Genomic DNA, 24,279 nt, shown 5'->3' on the forward strand with positions numbered 1-24,279 from the left:
TTCACCTCTTCCACCTTCCTTTCTCCCTACTTTTTCTCTCCATCTACACCCCCCACTCCCAGTTCCTCTTATTACTAAATTTGATGTATTGCTTAAAACCAAACAGTTCCCATGTGGTTAACAAAACTAACAAAAATCAACCCAAATACCCACTCATATTAAAAACTCCAGCAATCCCACACCCAACCCCCCCTTTCCCATAAAACAATACAAACTCAGTCAACTTTCCCCTTTCTAGAATCCCCCTAGCCCACTAAATAAATCAAGGAAGCTGTGGCTCAGATTAGTACAAAATCATGACTATGATACAGCAAAAAAAAAAAAAAAAAAGTGGAGTACACCAAGTACCACGCCATCTGTTTTCCCACTATCTCCTTCCATATTCTTATCCCCCTCCCCCCATTTCCTATGTTCAGGGCCCCCCTCACACACACAATTTCTCTCATCAAATTTCTTTCCCTGCTTTCCCCATATTCCTCCAACACCGCTCCATCAGGCAGCAGTACAGAAAAATATATAAAGCAAGCAAGGCAGGAAGAGAGGACAGAGTTCCTGGTCCCCATGGTTGCTTTGGTGGGGGCCACTTGGCAACAGTGATCATAACATGATCAAATTTAAACTAATAACTGGAAGGGGGACAATAAGAAAATCTACAGTTTTAACACTAAATTTTCAAAAGGCAGGCAAACTTTGATAAAATGAGGAAAATAGAAAAATAACCTGAAAGGTGCAGCTGCAAAGGTTAAAAAAAAGTGTTCAACAGGCATGGACATTGTTTAAAAATGCAATCTTAGAAGTGCAGTCCAGATCTCTTCCATGCATTAAGAAAGGTGGAAGGAAGGCAAAACGATTACCAGCATGGTTAAAAGGTGAGGTGAAAGAGGCTATTTTAGCCAAAAAACATCCTTCAAAAATTGGAAGACTGATCCATCTGAAGAAAATAGGATAAAGCATAAGCATTGTCAAGTTAAGTGTAAAACACTGATAAGACAGGCGAAGAGAGAATTTGAAATTAAGTTGGCCACAGAGGCAAAAACTCATAATAAAATCATTAAAATCATCCATTGTACCTGAAGACTGGAGGGTGGCCAATTTAATCCCAATATTTAAAAAGGGCTCCAGGAGCAATCCGGGAAACTATATACCAGTGAGCCTGACTTCAGTACCAGGAAAAATAGTGGAACCTATTCTAAAGATCAAATCGTAGAGCATATAGAAAGACATGGTTTAATAGAACAGTCAATTGGATTTACACAAGGGAAGTCTTGCCTAACAAATCTGCTCCATTTTTTTTTGAAGGGGTTAATAAACATGTGGATAAAGGTGAACCGGTAGATGCAGTGTATTTGGATTTTCAGAAGGTGTTTGACAAAGTCCCTCATGAGAGGCTTCAAAAGACAGGAAACAGAGAGTAGGATTCAATGGTCAATTTTCTCAGTGGAAAAGGGTAAACAGTGGAGTGCCTCAGGGATCTGTTCTTGGACCGGTGCTTTTCAATATATTTATAAATGATCTGGAAAGGAATACGGTGAGTGAGGTTATCAAATTTGCAGATGATACAAAATTATTCAGAGTAATTAAATCACAAGTGGATTGTGATACATTACAGGAGGCCCTTGCAAGACTGGAAGATTAGGCAGATGAAATTTAATGTGGACAAGTGCAAGGTGTTGCATATAGGGAAAAATAACCCTTGCTGTAGTTACACGATGTTAGGTTCCATATTAGGAGCTACCACCCAGGAAAAAGATCTAAGCATTATAGTGGATAATACTTTAAAATAGTCAGCTCAGTGTGCTGCAGCAGTCAAAAAAAGCAAACAGAATGTTAGGAATTATTAGGAAGGGAATGTTTAATAAAATGGAATGTCATAATGCCTCTGTCGCTCCATGATGAGACCGCACCTTGAATACTGTGTACAATTCTGGTCGCCACATCTCAAAAAAGATATAGTTGCAATGGAGAAGGTACAGAGAAGGGTAACCAAAATGATAAAGGGGATGGAACAGCTCCCCTATGAGGAAAGGCTGACGAGGTTAGGGCTTTTCAGCTTGGAGAAGAGACGGCTGAGGGGGGATATGATAGAGGTCTTTAAAATCATGAGAGGTCTTGAACAAGTAGATGTGAATCTGTTATTTACACTTTCGGATAATAGGACTAGGGGGGCACTCTATGAAGTTAGCAAGTAGCACATTTAAGACTAATCGGAGAAAATTCTCTCTCACTCAACGTACAATAAAGCTCTGGAATTTGTTGCCAGAGGATGTGGTTAGTGCAGTTAGTGTAGCTGGGTTCAAAAAAGGTTTGAATAAGTTCTTGGAGAAGTCCATTAACTGCTATCAATCAAGTTGACTTAGGGAATGGCCTCTGCTATTACTGGCATCAGTAGCATGGGATCGTCTTGGTGTTTGGGTACTTGCCAGGTTCTTGTGGCCTGGTTTGGCCTCTGTTGGAAACAGGATGCTGGGCTTGATGTATCCTTTGTCTGAACCCGCATGGCAATTTCTTATGTTCTTAAGATACAGTCCCTGGACATGGGACAGTGTTTTCACCAGAGCTGTGCCATACACGTCGTTATTTACAATAATGTGTAATGGAGAAATTACTTGTCTGATAATTTTGTTTTTCTTAGTGTAGAAAGATGGACTCAGGACCAGTGGGTTTATGCTCCTCTGCCAGCAGATGGAGACAGAGCAAGCTGACGTCACAGTATATATAACCCTGCAGTGAACCCAGCCTACCAGCATTCTCTTCAAAAGCTGATGTGGACAGACTAGCAAAAAACTTGATTAAAAACAGATAACCAGAACTGTTCTCAACCAACTATAATCACTGAACTCAAGTAAAATTCTAGGTACCCCAAGCTAGGGACTGGATGAACACTTACCAGTAATCCCCTGGGACCCTGATCCCCACAGGAGGAGTACAGACACACTCATGCGGCAGCTGAGGGCAGGAAGCTGAGTCAATCTGGCTACACTAAGGAAAACAAAATTATCAGATAAGTAATTTCTTCATTTCCTAGCGTGTAGACAGATAGACTCAAGACCAGTGGGATGTACTAAAGCTACTCCCCAGCAGGGTGGGAGGCTGCCTGCGGACCAGTCATCACTGCACATGCAAAGGCTGCATTTTCCCGGGCCTGCACATCCAGGTTATAAGACCTGGAAAAAGTGTACGGAGGATCAAATTGCAGCTCGGCAGATATTGACGAAAGACAGCAGACTAACTTCTGCCCATGTCACTGCCTGAACCCTAGTGGAATGAGCCCTAACCTGAGTAGGCAACAGCCTTCCAGCATCCTCATACACGGCCGTGACACCTCCTTAATCCAACGAGCTATGGTAGAACACAAAGCTGGAATGCCCTGCTTACTCCTGCCATGGAGAACAACAGGTGATCCGTCTTTTGAAAACACTCAGACCTCCAGATACTGCATGACATGATGCTTAACATCCAAGGAGCACAAAAGGTGAAACTCCTCCACAACCCTGGCCTTATCCAGGGATGGCAAGGAGATAAAGCTCTGGAATTTGTTGCCAGAGGATGTGGTTAGTACAGTTAATGTAGCTGGGTTCAAAAAAGGTTTGGATAAGTTCTTGGAGGAGAAGCCCATTAATGGCTAATAATCAAGTTTGCTTAGGGAATAGCCACTGCTATTAATTGCATCAATAGCATGGGATCTTCTTAGTGTTTGGGTAATTGCCAGGTTCTGAGAAGTATGCCTGAACAGAAAACCAACATTGGAGAAGGAAATCCCAGAAGCCTCTGCGTGTCTTTGGCCTGCATGGACTGAGTGACTTTCTGAGCATGGATATCTGCAGGCAAGCTAACACCAGACAGGTGATGTCTATTCATAGAGTCACCACAGGGGAGCTTCAGGCACTATTCTCAGGAGTTTGTAATCCACACAGTTACAGACGTGTTGATTGTCTTGACCAGTAAGAGTTTAACCAGAACAAAGAAAGTCATGGGAAATGGGCTACACATCCTGGGAAGCCAATCAGGGATAGTTAGCGATGATTTAATCATGCAGTTGACATCACAACTTATGTAAATGATCCTTTGGGCAGTCATGCAAGTCTCTAGAACCTTCTACCCTGTATTTGAATGTTATCTATAAAAGAAGGATCACTTCCTGTATCCAGGGAGATGCTGGTCAGATTGAAAGACTAAGGGCACCCAGTACCCAGCATCTCCCGAGAACACTTATATTGACTAATAAACATACATTATATTTTTTACTGAGTCTAAGTGTTCTTGTGTCCCTGGCCATAAGCATAGAGTAAGCTTAACAGTTCTTGTGGCCTGCTTTGACCTCTGTTGGAAACAGGATGCTGGGCTTGATGGACCCGTGGGGTCTGACCCAGCATGGCAATTCCTTATGTTCTTATGAGATGGACTGATTCAAATGAAAGTCCAAGAATACCTTGGACAGAAGGATGGAACAGTATGCAGCTGTAATGCCCCTAGACTCACCCAAAGGAACGGCTCCTGGAAAGACTAGGCCTGCAACTCAGAAGTCTGACACGCAGAAAATATAGCCACCAGGAACACGGTCTTCAAAGTCAACAATCACAAGGAAAGGCTACGCAGTGGTCAGAACGTAGAGCCCGCCGAAAAGTCCAGCACCAAATGAAGACTCCACAATGGAGCCAGTAACCTCAAGGGAAGCCCTAAGGTGCTTCACTCCCTTCAAAAAAAATGGGCCACATCAGGATGAGACAAGGAAACACCATTCACCAGGCCTCTGAAACAGGCAAGAGCTGCAATTTGCACCTTCAAGGAATTAAGGGCCAAGCTTTTATTCATTCCAGCCTATAAAAAATCCTGAATGAGAGGGATCTTAACTGAACAAGGAAGAACACCCCACTCCTCACACCAGGCCTCAAAAATCTCTCCAAACAAACCCACACATAAGCCAAGGAAGTGGAGAACTTGTAAGTGTGGAGTAAAGTGGCAAATCACCACAGAGCAATAACTATGCTTTAACAGGCAGGCCCTCTCAAGTGCCAAATCGTAAGACAGAATAGGAGTTAGATCCTCATGAAGAACCGATCCATGTTGAAGCAGATCCATGTGTGGCAGAAGACTAAGGGGGGCCTCCACCAGGAGTCATCACAAATCCGCATACCATAGATGCCTGGGCCAGTCCGGCACCACCAGGAGTACTAGCCCACTGTGGCCTTGGATCTTGCAAATTATCCTGCCCAACAAGGGCCATGGAGAAAAGGCATAAAGCAATTTATCTTTTGGCCAGACCTGTATGAGAGAGTCTATTTCCAGTGACCACAGATCTCTCCTGTGACTGTAGAAGCAAGGAACCTTCACATTTCAAGAAGTCGCCAGCAGGTCTAGGAATGGAAAGCCTCAGCAATCCACAAGCAGCTGAAATGCCTCAGATTACAACACTCACTCTCCTGGGTCAAGACTCTCCCTACTGAGAAAGTCTGTTCTTACATGGGACTTTCATTTAAAACTTCCTTTTTTTTTTTTCCCTTACCTGAGCTCAGTGCTTACCAGCTGCGGGGGGAGAGGGCATCTGCCATCACCACCTACTGCCTTTCAGCTGAACTAGCAGCTAAATCCATGCTGGGGAACCCAGCTACCGGACCAAGGTACCCCTCTGAGGGACCATGGAAATCACCTCAGGAATTCTCAACTGGGGGAGGGACCTTTAGGTATCAGCGCAGGGCTTTCATTTCCTGAATTTAGAATTTCAAATTTCTCCTTTTAAAAAGCTCAAAACAATCCTCATAGGGAGATGCACATCTACCATCTGCTGGAGACAGAGAATACTGGCAGGCTGGGGTCACTGCAGGGTTATATATTCTGTGATGTCAGCTTGCTCCATCTGCTGGCAGGGGAGCATAAACCCACTGGTACTGAGTCCATCTGTCTACATGTTAGGAAATGTAAGGAATAATTTGCCTTGATTTATCTGTGGTCTGCTAATCCAATAAGATCGCTCTCTATATTGCTCCTCCTAATGCAGCCCCGGCAAAAAACTGTCCCGAGTCGGGGATTGCATCTAGTTTGGAGCGTTTTTGAATAAAACAAGCCTTCACCGATTCATACAGTGTTATGAACCTTTGAGACAGCTCAAAACTTGTGTTACACATTCTTCTAGTGGAAACACGGACAACACTTATGTCTGGTCTATCTGGCATCTTGCAAGTCCAGCAATAACTAAAAGTCCAAGTGGAAACACAAGCACTTCTGTAGACAGTTAGTCCTGGAAGATTACGCAGGAGGACAGAGGAGACCGGACGTTCAAGGCAGCAGTCACATTCTTATTGTTAGCTATTGAGGTTTCTGCAAAGCTTTGTGGTTAGATGTGGGAAGGCAGGAATGCTGGGTGTGAACCAAGTGTGGGGGATCCTGCGTACTCATCTGTCCCAGATGGCAGAATACATACAAGGTAGACAAAAACCATCTGGGAGAAAGACTGATGTCTTACAAGCAGTCCCACTCTTTGGCTGGCAGCTGGGTCCTCGATGTAATTCACTTTGAAGTGGCATACAAGCTAGGAAAGGAGGAATAGAAATCTCAGATTAAATACATCCTGGCAATGTGGAGAGGGATAACTGCAGGGGTGGTTTCTATAGGGTGAGGCGGCCATTTCAGGCGGCAAAAATTTGGAAGTGGCAAAAAACTGCCCCCCCCCCCCCCCCAAACAACTCTAGCAGCTGCTTACCCTGCCGTCAAAACAAAGGACCCGCGGGGCCTCCAGTGGATTGTCCTGGGAGAATTCTGCACTACCTCGGAGCGCAGAACTCCCCTGAAAACGGCAAAGATGGAGGAAACCCCAGCATGCCGCAAGGAGGGAAAGCGAGAGGGTGGGGGAAGGGGGGTGAATGAAGCTTGTGCTAATTCAATCCCTTTTTGGTTCCGTTATCAGTTGTCCAGGCCTTTCTCTGTGGACAGGAAAGTGAAATGGAGTGGGATCTGCTTAAGCCGCGTGGCTTTGCTGTAATGCGGAACTTCCTCTTCATTGCACGGGAAGTAGTGACTTGCCCCCCCTGCATGCAAATGTTCCCCCCCACCCCTTTTCTCTCAACCGGTCTGCCTCGGCAACTGGTGGCTGCAACAGAAAATCCAACAGTGGCTATTAACATGGCAGCATCGAACACACTACGGTATCACTAAAACATGTAATCTGGTGAATGACGTCCTCAGTGTGAGGTCTCTGAATTGCCTGAAGCCATTTGTGGGCAAGAGACAAAGATTAATTCCCGCATACAATATCGTTCTGATTCCAGATTTAAAACATTTATAATTGAGGATGCTCGGTTTCTATTTGATTATACCTCTTTTTTTCTCTATTTTAATATTAACATGCAAGTCATTTTAACAGACAGACGCAGGAAAAAACTCTGGTCAATATTTACCTGGAGGAGCTACAACAATTAATAACCACCACCAAAGTCCATGAATGTCCTGTTATATACATGGGTGACAAAGGAAGAAATGTTTAAAGTTTAGCACTGCCCCTGGGCTGATTAGATGGTCCAATGGCAGTGCTGGATGCTGCTAGGAGGATGAGCTGGCTTTAGGTGCCATTTGGGCCAGCAGGATGTGAAGCCCAGGGTAAGAGCGTCCTTGGGACGAGAGCGACACCAACTCGCAGGATTCAAGGTGCAACATGCACCAGGATCTAAGGGGAGCTGCAGTCTGCAACCACCCCCTCCTCCTCCACCCAGACAGCTACAGTTTAAATGCCAGGGCTAGGGCGAGGAGCCTGAGGCAATGGGGAAACACCCTCTCCCCCCCAATACTACTTAAAGGTCCCATGGCCTCTCGCCCTAGGACTCTCCTATTACAGAAGTGGCAAATCGAGTCCTGGAGTGTGGGAAACTGGTTCGGGTGTTCAGGCTACCGGTCATGAATACGCATGAGATATACATTTCCATGCAAGCAGTGAGACAAAGCCAGGACTAGGTCGGCCTTTTCAGGTGAACGCTAGGTTGCGATGCTCCTAATGTGGTTCACAGGCCTTCCCCCCCTTCCACAAAAGCCAACTACCGCATATCATACGAGTGTGGCCCCAAACTATCCTACCCTTTTATTCCAACACCATCAGCTCAACAAGGGAAAAGCGATTCTTTTACTTTTTACAGCTAAGGAAGCCAAGGTGTGAGCTTGTCTTTTACTCAGACATCCATGCCAGGATATGACTAATGCTGTACACTTTTCTTAAATTTACAGGTCAGTTACCTTCCTGTTGAGGACTAGAGCGCTAAAAATAATTGCACAGATAGTGCCAAGCCCTTGGCACACCCACCTCACCCCCAGGTCAACCCAACAGGCTCATCCTGTCCTGGTTTTGCCCCACTGCATGCATGGATGTGAACTACATGTGACATCAGTGGATATCCCTAGGGAGGGTAATGTTCAAACCGCCCTGTATAAGCTAAAGTCTGCAGGTACTTCCCCCAACTTTAGATGAATTTCAAGGCAGATTTATGTGCATAAAACTGCTCTGAAAGTTTGTGGGTGACGAATGCATGCAATGTTATACCTAATCAGAAACAGATGCACTAAGTGCCAAAATAGTTATACGCACGTTTCTGAACTCTTAAGTACACATGTAAAGGAGGTCACTGCCCCAACTCTTAGAAACGTGACAGCAAAATAAGACTGTAAGGCCCATCCAGTCTGCCCATCTGCTCAACTTAGCTTTAGAATTCCCATCACTTCCTTACAGATCCCCTATGTTTATCCCATGCTTTCTTGAATTCAGATACTGATTGTGTCTCTACCACTTCCACTGGGAGGCTGTTCCACACATCCACCACCCTCCCTGTAAAGAAATATTTCCTAAGATTACTCCTGAGTCTCGGTCTATCCCCTTTCACCTTCACCCCATGACCCCTGTTCTAGAGTCTTTCCATTGAAAGAGGCTCACCACCTGCGCATGGAAACCTTTGAGATATCTGAATGTCTCTCTCTCGCCTTTCCTCCAGGGTTACATGTTTAGATCCTTAAGTCTACCCCCATAAGCTTTAGGCTGTAGACCAATGACCATTTCAGTAGCCTCCATTCCTGTTTTAAATCCTTTTGAAGGTGCGGTCACCAGAACTGTAGTGCATGGAGTGTAAAAGTAGGCCTGAAATTGCTTTTGCACATATTTTTCATGTGCACACTCTCCCCCCTCCCAGATAGTTTTTAAAAAGCCATTCATGAGTGTGAATCCTTTCAAAAACTACCCTCTAACACATAAAATTGGTAAAAAATGTAGCTGCCAAGGATTTTAATAATTCCTTTTTTTTTTTAATAGATGATTTTACGAGTCTTTAGTGAAAGGCTCATAAAAATTACCTGGCTGAAACAAATAATTGAAGATAAATTTGTATCTGAATTAAAAAAAAAAAAAAAATCTCTCTCTCTATATATATTCAGCTATTCCTGCAGCCTTGGCTTTGCTAGCAGGAGAGAGAGTTGCCACAGCGGCCCAGGGCAGCCCCTGCTGCTGGATAGTGGTGAAGAGGCGGCGTTGGAGGAAGGGAGCCTGCCCGTCTGTCTGGCCGACAGAAAGCTGCCCAATGAGCAGCCACCTCCCTCTCCAACCTGCAGGGCTGTGGCCTCAAACCCTCCTGCCCCAAGAGCAGAGCTGGTGCAATGGCATTAAGCACCCTAGGTGAGCATTCACAGTCTTCCACCCCCAACCATCACCACGCCATCCATGCACTTACCTACCAGCGTAGCACCCCCTTCCTACCCCCGCTAGAAGCCCAGGTCTCCTTGGGCAGTCTTTGCCACAACTGGGATGAGCTCCACCATTAGCCCCCCAGGGCTGGTGGGGAAAGGGAAGTAATCTCACGGTCTCTGGCTGCTAGCGAGTTGGACTCTGCGGCAGCCCTTCCTCAGCTCCTGCAGTCTTCAGCTGCTAGTGAAATGGGCTTCGAGTGGGGGTGGAGAGGGCTCCCACAGCCTCTGGGCTGCTGGTGGGATGAGCTCTACCACGACAAAACAAACATTTTGAAAACCCACAGGCTGGCACGACCGACGCTCTGATTGCTGATCTAGTCACGTATCAGACCAGCAATCAGGAAGGGCAAACTGCACTATTTCAAAATGCCTGTGGTTAGTGTCACGTGCCGTGCCTTCCTTAATAAGAGGTAGGTGGCACCCAGATGTTTCCGGAATATTGCCTCCATCCAAACCTTGGCACTCTGGTCAACTGCAGAGTTCACCTAATGGACAGGCTGACACCTGCCCAAAAACCTAGGAGTCGCTGCTGCTGCCATTGCTTTCCAAGTAGCTGGGCCAGGACATGGGGAAGAGACCAAAAGGAGGAAGGGAAAGGAAAGAGATAGGGGGGAGAGAGGAAAGAGGAGGAGAAAAAGCTGGAAGGAAGGAGAAGGAGATGAAAAGGGAACGAAGAAAAAAAATCAAGCAACAAGCAAAAGAAAAAAATGATCTGCGAGGTTCCCTGCACAGTAGCCAGTATAACTTGAGAGGTTGCTAGCAGGCTTTTGGTGGAATTCCTGAGGGCTGGGTTAAACCAAGCAAAAAAAAAAAAGACCGACTGCCAATTACTTGTTCTGAATATACAAATGCTCTGGGTACACCTGGGCTTAACCGTAGAGTGTTTCCAGTCCCCACAGAGAAGGGCTCAGCTTTGCATCACCGCCCTATTCCCTCTACCCAAAACAGCAATTACAGGCAATCTTGGGAGCTCTGTAAACACAAAAGAAATTTCAGCGGGATATCAGAATGGCAGCGTCACGCAACTCTGAGTGCGTAAACATCAATTTGGTAACCAGACGTGTTTATTAAACTTCTGAATTCTCCCTGAAAAGGCAGCGCTTCAACAAAGCAAGCCCAAAAGTGCTGTGCAATTTCTGGGAATTACGGCTTTCTAGGGCCCAGTCACACACTTTTCCTATGGTTTGTTTTGAATTTAAATTACTCATCTTTCCAAATCTGAGCGCAAAGCGAGTTACATTTCAGGTACAGAAGACAGTTCCCTGCCCCTGAGGGCTTCCAAACTAGGTTTCTACCTGAGGCCACAGAGTGTGAAGTAAAATTACCCACCCATCTGGGTCTCCCCATTTATTCCTGTTTACGCTGCCAAGGATATATCTCAGCTGGCATCCAATAAGGTACGACCAGTCTCACTGCACCTTATCAGAGGCAAGTTGTGTCATTTTTTTTCCTCTGCATGCCATACTCTTGGATGGGAGATTAGTTCACACCAGCACCCTCCCCTCCCATGGCTAAGCACTAGTTTTGTAATAACCTAATATAAACGCCACCAATACTACTGTGCTTGATGTCTGAACATCTGGATTCCTAGGCCTCGTGGCCTTTGCAGACGGAACCCTGCCATCACCAGCCTGACCCAGTCGAATAATATATGGCCTGCCAGACACACCTGGCTTTGTGAGTGCTGGACCATCACGGAGCTCAACAGCCCTCTGGTCGCGCCCCCCCCCCCCCCCCCCCCGATGATATAGCTGGCTGGAGATGGGGTGTGAGAGGAGGCATACCAGATAGCGTAGACACATCAGGGGTTAATTCCTACACCCCAATGCAGCTGCTTCTCTTGCAGTGGCATTCGCACCTCTGCTCTTCCTGTAGCAACCCATGAGGCTCACTGATCAGCTGTTTGAACTATGTAATGCTCTGCATTTACAGAGCCTTGAGTGATTCAGATAGCTGATGTATAAAATATGCAGGCTGCAGGAGCCAGAGAAGGAAGGCTGGAGATAGAGGGATGCTGCATTTCTATCTGGCTTGCTGGGGGCAGAGGAGGAATGGCTTGTGATGGTCCTGCATGAGCATCTGCGCTAGGACTTCTAGTCATTGCTGTGCTTGTACCCCGCTAGAACTGACTAGCAGCCAGGTCTGTCATTGCAACCTGCCAGACAGACCCTGCTGGACAGCTGCATTGTTGCCTGCATTTTTCACTAGGACTTCTAACATTTCACATTACCCACTCTGCCATTCATTCTGGTAGTCCCAACACTCATCGTAGAATTGCTCTAGAGGGCAGATTAAATATGTGCTGCTTGGTCTGCTTCCATTTTCTATTCCTTTTTTTTTTGTCGCCAAGAATCCTCTGGGCCCAACATTCAAAGATAGCCGGTTATCTATGTTATCCAGTTATAACTTATCCAGCAAAACTAAGAAAGGGTATTCAGCTGCATAGCTAGGCTGCTGAATATAACCGGATAAGATCTAGTTAGCCAGATAAGTTATATCCAGATAACTTTAGACCTGATATTGATCAGGTCTAACTTATTTGGTGAGCCTGACTGGATAATGCTGAATACAGGCACTTATCTGGCTAAGATAAACGGATAAGTTGCCCTACCTCGATCCGCCAACTGCCTGCCCCAAGATATCCAGCTATCTACTTAGCCAGTTAAATAATGGCCGTTTAACATAGCCGAATATTCAGCGGTTGCCACTTAGCTGACTAAGAAGCGCTAAATATTGACCTCCCTGTGTTTAGCCCATAATTCCCTAAAGTCTGCTATTATATTGTCTCCACCCACTGCTCTGGATGGGGGGGGGGGGTGTTTCCTGATATTGCCCCTGTGTCTACCCCCCTTGGAGTCTCACATCATGATCTCTTTTTCTAGAACTTCCTCTCCACTGAAAAAGGTTTATGGAAAATTTTGAAAAAACACGGTGGCACCACCCCTTAATGCTGCAACGAAAGAAAATTGGGAAGGACAATTTCCTCTAAAGTGGGAAGTAGACTGGGCGAAGTACTCTGGGATTTAACAAATGTATATAAAGTCAACATTACACCTCTCTTAGCAAGTCTGCGAGAAACACTCGCAGCCTGGAAAGATCTGCAGAGGCAGACCAATGTTTGGTAGGGTAACACTAAACTAAATTGTTGTATTGATTAGTCAGATGTGTTTCGATTACATTTTTGACACTCAAACATACATTTTAAACAAAGCTTGTACAGTAGATCAACATTTTTCATGTAATTGATGAAAATGGAAGGATTTCAAGACACAGCACATACAACAATTCCTTAACTGCTATAAGGCCCTTTACGTTGGGGCTTTGAAAATGCAAATTTTAAGGATTTGGTAGCGTAAAATCTTTTATTTTCTTCTGGAGGCAAAAGCCAAGAAATGGCAGCTTTCTTTTGACGTAGCCTGCAACACTTTCTCCAGGCCATTTCTCTTGCCTCTTCGGACAGATCAGCATTGCAAGCGTGTGCCATCCATTGGCTCTGCCCGTTTGTCATTCTGTCTATTGGTTTATTATTGCTGATTATCTGTACTCCGCCTGAAGTCTATGAGGATGGGCGGATAAGAAGTCAAAACAACAAAAATACATAAGGAACTGTAGAAACAGGCCTCAAGGATCTGCGTTACATGGCACAGTGGGGGGGGGGGGGGGGGGGGGGGGAAGAAAAAAGTCCCATAAATCAGCAAGAAAGTCAATTCATGGGCATCGGTACTGTACACTGCCTTGGGTGACCATTTGGCTGGGAAAGCAGTCTAGAAATTGTTTAAGTAAATAAATCTGTTCAATTGTACTAGGCTCACAAACTTGGAAACAATAAAATACGCTTGGAATGCAAAGCCACACTGGCTTTGGACTTACAAAAATTACTGAACCAAGCACACTGACAATGGATAGCAGGTTAAGAGAAGTGCAGAATAAGGTATTAAATGGGGCGAGAAGTGATCGAGTGAGAGGGTTTACAATGGGAGAGCTTCACATGCCAGAATGCCTGAAATGCGATACTCAGCAAATCTCTCTTATACACAACTTTGTAGACTGATGACACAAGGCATTGTTTTGGCAAGAAATATTGCCTACATTACAAAAGATTGTAAAAGCTGAGATTCCATTTGATCTGAAACTTTTAAATTTCGGGAGAGACAACCAAAATACGAAGGGGCCAACCCAACCTCACACACACACACACATGTACTATTTTTCTACTGCCATGCAAATGGGCTTGGCAGAAAAACGGTGCATGCAGTTTCTCTCCAAAAATTTTTCACAGAAACCTTTAACCACTCCTCATTGAGTGGTAGTTAAAGCTTTTTGCAAAGACACATTTGTGAAGTGTCCCAGGTCACTCCCTTGCCCTTGGACAAGCCGCTGATGGTTCTCTGGGACACTGGCAGTGTTCGCTTCACACAAAAAAGTTTCAACTCCTTCTTTGAGACACTGGTATCACCCCAGTAAGCTACTTGGCACTTTGGTGCAGGCTAGCCCAGTTCCTCAAGACCATTTATAACCTCCATTTTTAATTGCTTGTGGATAATGTTCCAATAAAAAAGTATATTTGGCAGGTACTTACTGTTTGTTTACAAGTCCCCTGGCCAACTCATTTTTTCTCTCTCTCCACTGAGACTGTGTTCTTCTGGACCTCCCTTCAGAGCTCCCTCTGCCTACTGGAGCCTCCAACTGTTTTGTCTCTCCAGGCTGCCCTGGCTTCAAAGCAGCTAAGTTCATGCATAGTTTTACTATGTGCTAATATTTAGTTTAGCTCACTGTTCTCGCTCTTCACCTACATCCGCTTGCCTTACCAGTGCCTTCTTAAAGTAATCTACAATTTTACCAAAGTTGGCATTTCTGATATCCAAGAATTGGTCTTTGTGCACCATCTCTCTGCCTTAGCAGGTATATCAAACCATGCTATCAGGTGGCCATTAGCGTCCAGGTGGCCACATACTTAGATATCAGAAATGCTTTTGCTGTAAGTACCAGGTCCAGTGGAGCCCCCTTCTCTTGTAGATTCCACTACCATTTGTCTGAGGAAAGAACCTTTAAGGGAGCCCAGGATCACTAATTTCTAATTAATTCAGCAGATGGGATACTCCAATCCACATTCAGTATCTACCACCAACACAACCCCTTTCATTCCCACCTTTTGGATGTCTTCGACCAGATCATCCAAGTTCTTCCACCTGTGCTGAAGAGCACACCAAGTGCAGATGGAGGTGCCATCTCCCCTCTCTCATGCCCCCTGCATTTCAGTTGCTTTGAGATTTGTTTCTTATTTCTCTAGCTAACCTCTGAACTTTCTGTCCATCCCTACAAGTCTAGGCAGCTGGAAGGCAACACACACACTTCCCCTTCCCCATGGTTATTTACCAGCTCCATTCTCCTCACTGTAGAACCCCAGTATCACAGTTTGTTTTTTTCCTTTGGGTGCCTCTGTCTCCTCTTGTAAGGTCCTTACTATACAGGACTTCATCAACTTTAATCCCTGTTGTAGGTGTGTTCCAGTTGTTTCTGCACAACAAATGTGCAATTTGTTTCCTGTAGAAGACCAGAGCACCGCAGACGTCTGCGATCCACAGGCCGAGCTCTCCCGCAGCCCACAGTAGGATGGACTTTTCTCCTTTTTGGAGGCTTGTGTGTCTGTGGTACCTGAGCTTCTCTTTAATGAACTGTAGCTGACCTTCCACTCCCTTCTACTGCAGGATACATTGATAGCTTTGAACCTCCACAGAATGCTTCTGTTTTGTAGGCAGAATTCTTTAAAATATGAAGAGAAAAGGTTTTGGGGTAGGGGATTAGATTTGGATGGCATTTCCTTCTAGAGATATATATAAAAAAAAACAAACCCCAGCATAGATTTCATTCAATACCCCTGACCCTGAAGTCCGCCATGCTGGAGCAAGGCCTTGAGCGCCACACACAAACATCCAATTTAGGGATACCGGGACAGTCATTTTAGACTTTTCTTAGCCAAGGCCATGTAGATACTCACACTTTCATCTGCTCCTTTTTGGGTGCCCCCCTTTAATGAACGTGTCCCAGCCCTTGCTTGCTTGGTTACAGTAACCAGGGTAGTAATGACACAAATTCTGCTCCCTTCATATCTTGGTTGTGAGTGTACAAACAGTGTGCGGTAGCCAAGTACAGCGTTTTCAAACGAACCACTCAGTCACTCCTTCCGTGACAATCGTGTGCATAGTTAGGCTTTATTAGCCTGATTTTTGAAAAACCCTGTTTTCTCTGCATAAAGTGCTATTTGAAAATCAATTTGGGGGGGGAGGGGGGGCGGTAGGAAGGACGGGAAAAAAATGATCTAAAATGAATAAATAAATAAAAATAAGTACAAACACGATTTCACGTGCCATACAAGTCACCCCCTTACTTAGTTTCACAAACCATCAAGTCAGGGCCCTTGTTGGCTGCTGTCTGAGTCCAATTCCCCTTTATCTCTTGCCGTTGAAGCAGAGAGCAATATTGGAGTTGCATCCAAAATATCAGGCATGTTGATTAAGGCCAACACCAGCAAAGTTACCGCCATGCTTATTTGTTTTTCCAGATCATAAAATACAATGTCCTTATTGGATGCTGTCTGAATCTAATTCCCCTTTTCCCCCCTGGCGTAAAAGCAGAGAGCAATAATGGAGTTGCATCAACAGTATGACGGATTATTGGTTAAGGGTAGTAATCGCCACACCAGCAAGTTACTCCCATGCACTCTTTTCTCCATTTCCATCCTCTAGCCTTTTAGGGATCCACAGTATTTATTCCACACATCTGAAATCTTTCACCATTTGTGTCTTCACCATCTCCTCCGGAAGGGCATTCCAGACATCCACTACCCTCTCCGTGAAGAAATATTTCCTGACGTTGGTATTGCGTCGTCCTCCCTGGAGTTTCATTACATGACCCCTAGTTCTACTGATTTCTTTCCAACCGAAAAAGTTTGTCGATTGTGCATCATTAAAACCTTTCAGGTATCTGAAGGTCTGCATCATATCTACCCTGAACCTCCTCTCCTCCAAGGTATACATATTTAGGTCCTCATAAGTCATTTAATGGAGATCCTTCACCATTTTTGTCACCCTTCTCTGGACCTCCTCCATCTTGTCTCTGTCCATTTTGAGATATGGTCTCCAGAACTGAACACAATACTCCAGGTGAGGGGACCGTCACTTCCTTTTTCTTACTGGTTATTCCTCTATGCATGCAGCCCAGCATTCTTCTGGCTTTAGCCATCGGCTTGTCACATTGCTTCGCCGTCTTCAGATCGCTAGACACTATCGCCCCAAGGTCCCTCGCTTGCTCCGTGTACAACAGCCCTTCACCCTCCCCCTCCCCCCAAGACATACAGCTCTTTTGGATTACCATACCCCAGATACATGACTCTGCACTTCTTGGCATTAAATCCCAGCTGCCATAACTTTGACCACTGTTCAAGCTTCCTTAAATCACATCTCATTTTCTCCACTCCTTCCGGAGTGTCCAGTCTGTTGCAGATTTTAGTATCGTATGCAAAAAAGACAAATTTTACCTTCTTATCCCTTCCGCAATGTCACTCAAAGATATTGAAGAGGACCGGTCCCAACACAGATCCTTGCAGCACTCCACTTAACACCGCTTTCTCTTCAGAGAAGGCTCCATTAACCATCACACGCTGTCTTCTAGCCATCAACCAGTTTGTAATCCCGGCCACCACCTTGTTGCTCATTCCCAAGCTTCTCATTTTATTCACAAGCCTCCTATGCAGGATCTTATCAAAAACTTTGCTGAAATCCAAGTAGATCACATTAAGAGCTCTTCCTCGATCCAATTCCTTAGTCACCCAGTCAAAGTCAGAATTGTCTGACAGTACCTTCCTCTGGTGAATCCATGCTGCCTCTGGTCCAGCAATTCTTCTGACTGTAGATAGTTCACTATTCTTTCCTTCAGCAGCGTCTCCATTACTTTTCCCACCACCAAGGTGAGGCTAACCGGCCTGTAGTTTCCAGCCCCCTCTCCACTTCCACTCTTGTGAAGCGTGATCACCACCACTCTTCTCTAATAGCTCGGCACCATGCTTGTTTCCAGGGATCTATTGAACAAGCTGTGCAGCGGACCCGCCAGCACATCTGAGCTCCCTCAGTATCTTGGGTTGAACCACAGACCCCCATGGCTTTGTCCACTTTCAGTTTTCCTAGCTTTTCCCATACATTCTCTTCTGTAAATGGAGTTGTCGTCGTCTACTCCACCCTCCTCCATTTTCTTATTAACTAGCGACGGACCTCCTCCAGGGTCTTCTTTAGTGAACACCGAACTGAAGTATTTAATATTTCTGCCATTTCTTCGTCTCTCTCCACACATTGATCCTTTTCACCTTTCAAATTCACTATACTACTTTGGACTTTTCTCCTTTCTCTGATGTATCTGAAAAAAAAAATTGTCACCTCATTTTACCTCTTTGGTAATCCTTTCTTCGGCTTGAATTTTTGCTTTCTTCTTCTCCCTCAGTTTCACCAAATATTCTTCCTTGTGTTCCTCCCTTTGAGATCCTTTATATTTCTTGAACGTTGCTCTTTTTGCTTTTATTTTAATCAGCCACCTCCTTTGAGAACCAGATTGGTTTCTTATTTCTCTTACTTTTGTTTACTTTTCTAACATATAGATCAGTTGCCTTTGTAATTGCTCATTTTAGTCTGGCCCATTGTTCTACCTCTCTCTTTCTCCCAGTCTCTAGTTCTCCCTCCAGGTACTTCCCCATTTCAACAAAGTCCGCATTTTTGAAAAGCAACACTCAGGTCTGTGTGTGACTTCTCTGTATCCTATTTGCGATATCAAATCATACCATTTGATGATCACTGGTGCTGAGGTGGGCACCCACCCAGACATTATCCCCATTAATGAGCACTAAATAGAGTATAGCTTCCTCCCTCGTGGGTTCCATTACCATTTGTTTGAACAGAGCCCCTTGCAGGGCATCCATTATCTCTCTACTTCTGTTATATTCTGCAGAAGGGATTCTCCAGTCTACATCTGGCAGATTAAAATCTCCAATCACTACTTCTCCCTTCTTTCCCACTTTTGGATGTCTTCAACCAGATCTCTCTCTAGTTCTTCAGTTTGATTCAGAGGCCTATAACACTCCAGTAAAAATGTATGCACCATCATCTTTGTTTTTTAGGACAGCCAATAATGCTTCTTCTTTACCCCATCCCATCTTCCTTGCAGCTCAGTTGCTTGGACATTGTTTTTGACATAAAGAGCTACTCCTCCCCCTTTTCTTTCTTCCCTATCCTTAACAAGTTATAGCCCGCTATGGCCATATCCCAATCATGAGATTCTGTGAACCATGTCTCCATGATAGCAACAATGTCCAAATCCGCCTCCACCATTAGGGTTGCGGGTCTTGGATTTTATTGCCCAGACTATGAGCATTTGTGTTCATACCTTTCCAGCTTTTCTCGGACTTGTTTGGTGTCTTATTCAGATGACTTGTTATCCCCTTCACCCATTTCCTTTGTATTTGGGGGGTGACATTCTAATTTCTGTCACCCCCGTTGTCTAGTTTAAATGCCTTAAGGCACAGGATTTGAATTTATCTTAGGACCCTTTTTCCTGCCACAGACAGATGTAAGCCATCTTTGACAGAGCCTTTTATTGTTCCATACACAGCCCCAGCCTCCAATATATCCAAAACTTTGTTTCTTACACCAAGTTTTGAGCCATGCATTGAAGATATCTATATGGTTTAGCCTCTCTTTCCCCTTTCCAAGAACAGGTAACACTTCTGAAAAGGCAATAGTCTTCACCATGTGACTAATCTGCTTCGCCAGAGAGTGGAAATCTCTCTGTACACTTGGATGATGTTTCTAGCAAGGTCATTGGTTCCCAGGTGGATGATATCAACTTTAGAGTCTTTGCTTGCTTCTTTGATCGCCTTGACTATTTGAACAGCATTTCTACTAGCTGATGATCCTGGAAGGCTTTTAACTGTAGTGTTTCCCTTGAAAAGAGCTCCCAAATTAGTGCCTCTGATGATTAAGTCACCCAGCACAATGTGCTTTTTCTTATGGTTATTGATCGACTTGTATGGCGCAGCAGATGCTACCATAAGCTTGCTGGGTAGACAGGATGGACCGTTTAGTCCTTTTCTGCCATTTTCTATGTTTCTATGTTCGCACAGGGAGCACAACTTTCAAACCTATACGTTATACAGCATTTGGGCATGGTAAGTGGACATGTGGATATTAACACTAATATTTTCTAAACATCCTTGTATAAAATTGCCTGCCTGACATGCAGGTAAAAGTGTATATTTAACACCACATTCAGGTGAGATTTACATTTATACATATATTTTTTGCTTTTAGAAAGCATGTGTATCAATTTTCATGGCAAAAAGATCCGCATTAAATAGTGAGTATAATCATGTGCGGGTCATTTTGCCAGGGTAATTTTCAAAAAGGACTTCTAAAATTTTGTCTTAAAACCAGTGCAACATGCATCTAACAGTTTGCAAACTATGGGCCTCATTTTCTAAAGTATCGCAGGCCTGCGATACTTTAGGTAATGAGGGGCAGGGGGGGGGGTGGTCCTGCACTAGCCGGCAGCGATTGCACCCGATAGCGCCACCATAGGAGGTGTAGCTATTGGGCACGAAATAGGACGCGAAAAGGCCCTTACCTTTTCGTCGTCCGCGGCGTCGGCCCCGGTGACGCCCCGAGTCCTCCTCTTCCAGGGCCGACTCCGCCCCCATCTTGGTATCGCATGCAATAAGGGACTTTTCGCTTGCGAAACGTCCCTTATCGCGTGCGATCCGTCTGGTAAATGACCCCCATGTGGCCTGTTACTGAAGTACATATCACTTTGCCAGCTATATAAGTATGGGGGCAACTACTTTTCTCCCCATAAACTGTAACTTTGGGTATGCGGACACATTTATTTTGACATATCTTCTGTTTAAAAATAGCAATTCATTGAAAAAAAAAAAAAGTGTGATACTTTAACGTTTGAAATGTTCTTAAACCTTAGAAATGCCTGCAAATGTCCTAGGTTTTAGTTGCAGGACAGGACTCTTACCAGAAGATTCCCAGAGTACTTTTCTCCCCAACACGCGTGCATTTTAGAGGGAAGATAAGACTAAATTCATATGAGCACACCTCGCGTTCAGAAGTAAATCACCCACAGTAACTAGGGGCTTCGTTTTTAGCAAGGCGGCAGGCCTTCTTTCCTTCTACCTGCTGCCAGTAGGTAGCAGAGACATCAAAGGTTTCCATAATCGATCCTTGTAAAATACAACCACCCCCCCAAAACCACCCCCCCAAAAGCTCTAACTTTTAACCAGTTATTCTCACAAAATATCTAACTGCTTTTAAAAGTTACTTTTGCTAATGACGGCAGAACATTTCCCTCCCCTCTTATTTTCTCCGTTTGTGCAATACAGGGGGGCCTGGCACAGGCCCGGCCGAAAACAATCATCGATACGTATCTGTGTGTCAAAATTCGTCAGCGTGCTTCATATTAAAAAGAGTCAAACTACCAATTCCAAGTACACTTGATCAGGGAGAGGTTTCTGTTACCAGTTTCTTCCGTGGAACAGGGAAAGAGAATCCTCTCATTGCAGGAGATTCTGCTCCCACAGCAGGGTCTTTACCGTTTTCTACACTGCATTGTGCTTGGATTTATAAGAAATCCCCCCACACCCCAAAAAAAACAAACCTTTCATTTCCAGTGCAATTAACCTGGCACCTTTTATTATAAACATAAAAGTAATATGGTGGAGAGAGTTAGCAGTATTTCTGCTCCGGTAATAAACCTATAATACGTGAATTTCAGCCTGAAGATGATATCACCGTGCACGTACTGCTTTGTAATGCCACCGGATCCCAGAGATGTACTTGACTTTTCTACTTATGTGGTTGCAGACATTTCCAAGCTTCTTATTCGTTTCTCCCCTCCCCCCCTTCACTCTCTTTCATGCACAGAAATGTAAGCAGAAATCTGATTTGTAAGACAGTTTTCGAAGTCAAATGTGACAGCTATAATTAGCAATAAACTGGTCTCTGACATTTTTATGCCCTACGTTAAACAGTGAGAACAATTATTTGGTAAATGATAGGCGAGTGGGCAGGACCGTGACGGATGTTCTGACTGACACAGGGCCGGCGGAAGGATTAGGCAGGGCGGCAGAGTAGCCTGCGAGAGCGGCAATTTTGGAAGGACAGAAGAGATGAGAAGTGGCGTGGGCTAGGCACAGAGCTGGAGGGCATTTTTTCGTTTTTGGGAGCTGGAGTCGTTTGTCATGTGCAATTTGAGTGAGAGGGAGATCATGCGATGACATCACCGCCTAGGGCGGCTGGACACTCTTCCACCAACACTGCAGATGCCCTCTGCTTTTCTTCGTTTTTGGCTTGATATTTTCTCCCATTTCTTTCAGCTCAACTGGAGCCAGTGCTGCAGGGGTGGGGTGGAGGGCGGGGTTTCTCCTAGAGTAATAGCTGTCCCTAGCCTGGTCAGGAAGGGTCCCGAAGCAGACAGCCAGGTGCCACAGCTCCTTGGGGAAGCCTGTATGACGGGATCTAAATCCCAGCCACACGGTGTCACCCTTAACGATGGACTGCCTCCTCTCCCCAGCCCCCACCCCCACCTTTCCCAAGGGTTGTGAACACCACCTCTGCAGCATGCCCAGCTGACCCAGGGTGCAGAGGGCCCAATCTGGGAACCCAGTTGGGGGACCTTCCACATGGCACGGCACCGAGCCACGCGGTTTCATTTTTTTCTATTTATACGGGGCATAGTTTTGTTAACGGGCCAGCAAAAGAAAGCGAGCAAATATACAGATAAGTTACCACCAACTTTCAAGGCAAACTTACACCCACACACATTGAAAATTGTCCCACCAGAGGTACTCGTGCACAATTAAAACCCTTCTAATTTTTGCACACTTTTTGAAAATGCAAAAAAGCATGTGTGTACATTTAAACCTCCTTATGCCAAGCTAAGAACATGAAACACACATTCTATTCGCCCATGACAAAAGTACATCAGAGCTGAATTTCCAGCCACCTCTATTCAAGATCTGCTTTCATCTAGGAATGCTTCCTGGGTGCGGACAACTCTGGCCCTTATTTTTTTCCTGCCTCCCAAAGCACACACCTATGTAAGTGAAAAAAAAAAAATATATATATATTTATAAACACATGCGCACACATTTATATTTAAATTATAACACAGGCCTGGAAGATCCTGCCTTACCAAGCAAACCTTTCACCTGTGGTGCAATTATTGTTCAACCTAAATTGGAGCTTCTCACATTTTCTTAACTCCAATGGGCGTTGACTACCTACCAAGGGGTGCGGGTGTGTACAGATGCAAACAGATGACCAAATAGATAAAGCAAATACATGGTACAAAGCTTAAGGAAATGACTGGGGGGGGGGTTTAGTAACTATTGTCTGAGTGAGTGACAATTTAAGACTTTGATGGTGGTGAGTGATGATGATGCAGTGAGAGATGAGATGGAGACCACCACACCTGGGACGCAGGCAGTACAGGGCCATTGATGATGTGTTCTCCTTTAAGTACATAATTTGGCTTCCACTATTGCTGGCGTCTTCTTACACTTAAGTCCCTATAGAGACAGGGACTTTGGCTATAAACAAATCGTTAACACTTGTCATTTAGCACTACCATGGTAGGGGCTACAAGAGACCTTTTTTTTTTGTTTTAATCTCCTTATGTAAAAGCTCATTATCCTACTCAATTAAAACAGGCTTTCGACAATAAAAAGTATACTGCCAGCAAGAGAGATGCACAGAGCTGCCTCACCGCACGACTGAATTAGCCCGCTGGGTTGCTCAAGCTGTGCTGTGGTGAGCGAGTCAGCGTGCGCGAGAGGCGGACTCTAAAGCACTGCAGCAAACCACCAAAAAGGTCGGATTCAAAGGATTTTCCATTAACCAAAACAGCTAGCAGTTTTCTGATCAAAGAGATCATGTAATGACACCCAACAACTTAACCTAAAACTTTCTCCCATCATTTTTTTTTCTGTCCCCAAGTTTGTGTGCAAAATTTTTCTCCCGATCGGTAACTACATGACCTTGAACAAGTCACTCGATCTCCCTGTGCTCATTCTGGAACTGTAAGCACTTGTGGGAGGCAGAGACTGTAGTGTAGGTCTGCATGAGTTTTGCCATCAAGACAAAAAAAAAAACAAAAAACAGCCTTGCCGAGACATTCACTTCCCCGGTGTTAGGGCCTCTATGAAGCGCCACTTACCGTGAGGTAGGGTAATACTGGCGCCATCCACAATGGCCTGAGCCAGCTCATGGTCATTGGCTTCCACGGCATAAGCTGCAGCTTTCAGAGCGTCCCAGATCTCCTTCCGGCCCTCGAACGCAGGCGCGGTGTCCCAGAACTCATCCCGCTTGCTACGCAGCTGCCCGTCTGTCATAGGGTAGTCACTTTTCCACTTGGGCCTTTCCTTTTTCAGAGGCTCGTTGCGTCCTAGGAGAAAATTATAAAAAAAAGACCCACGACAGGGTTAGCAGAAGCAAGCAGACGATGGGTAGGAGAGAGTTCGGTACG

The 24,279-nt window shown here is 45.0% G+C and overlaps 1 protein-coding gene across 1 annotated transcript in view; it reads right to left on the reverse strand.

The window, feature by feature from the left end:
* UBTD1 (ubiquitin domain containing 1) overlaps positions 1-24,279 on the reverse strand; it is an 88,862-nt gene that overhangs the window by 3,578 nt on the left and 61,005 nt on the right. The window contains exon 2 of the mRNA XM_029610158.1: positions 23,971-24,198. Coding sequence (XP_029466018.1) covers positions 23,971-24,198 — 228 coding nt within the window. The remainder of the gene's footprint in view (positions 1-23,970; positions 24,199-24,279) is intronic.

This window comes from Rhinatrema bivittatum, chromosome 7 (assembly GCF_901001135.1).
Source record: "Rhinatrema bivittatum chromosome 7, aRhiBiv1.1, whole genome shotgun sequence".
In the NCBI taxonomy this organism is placed as follows: Eukaryota; Metazoa; Chordata; class Amphibia; order Gymnophiona; family Rhinatrematidae; genus Rhinatrema; species Rhinatrema bivittatum.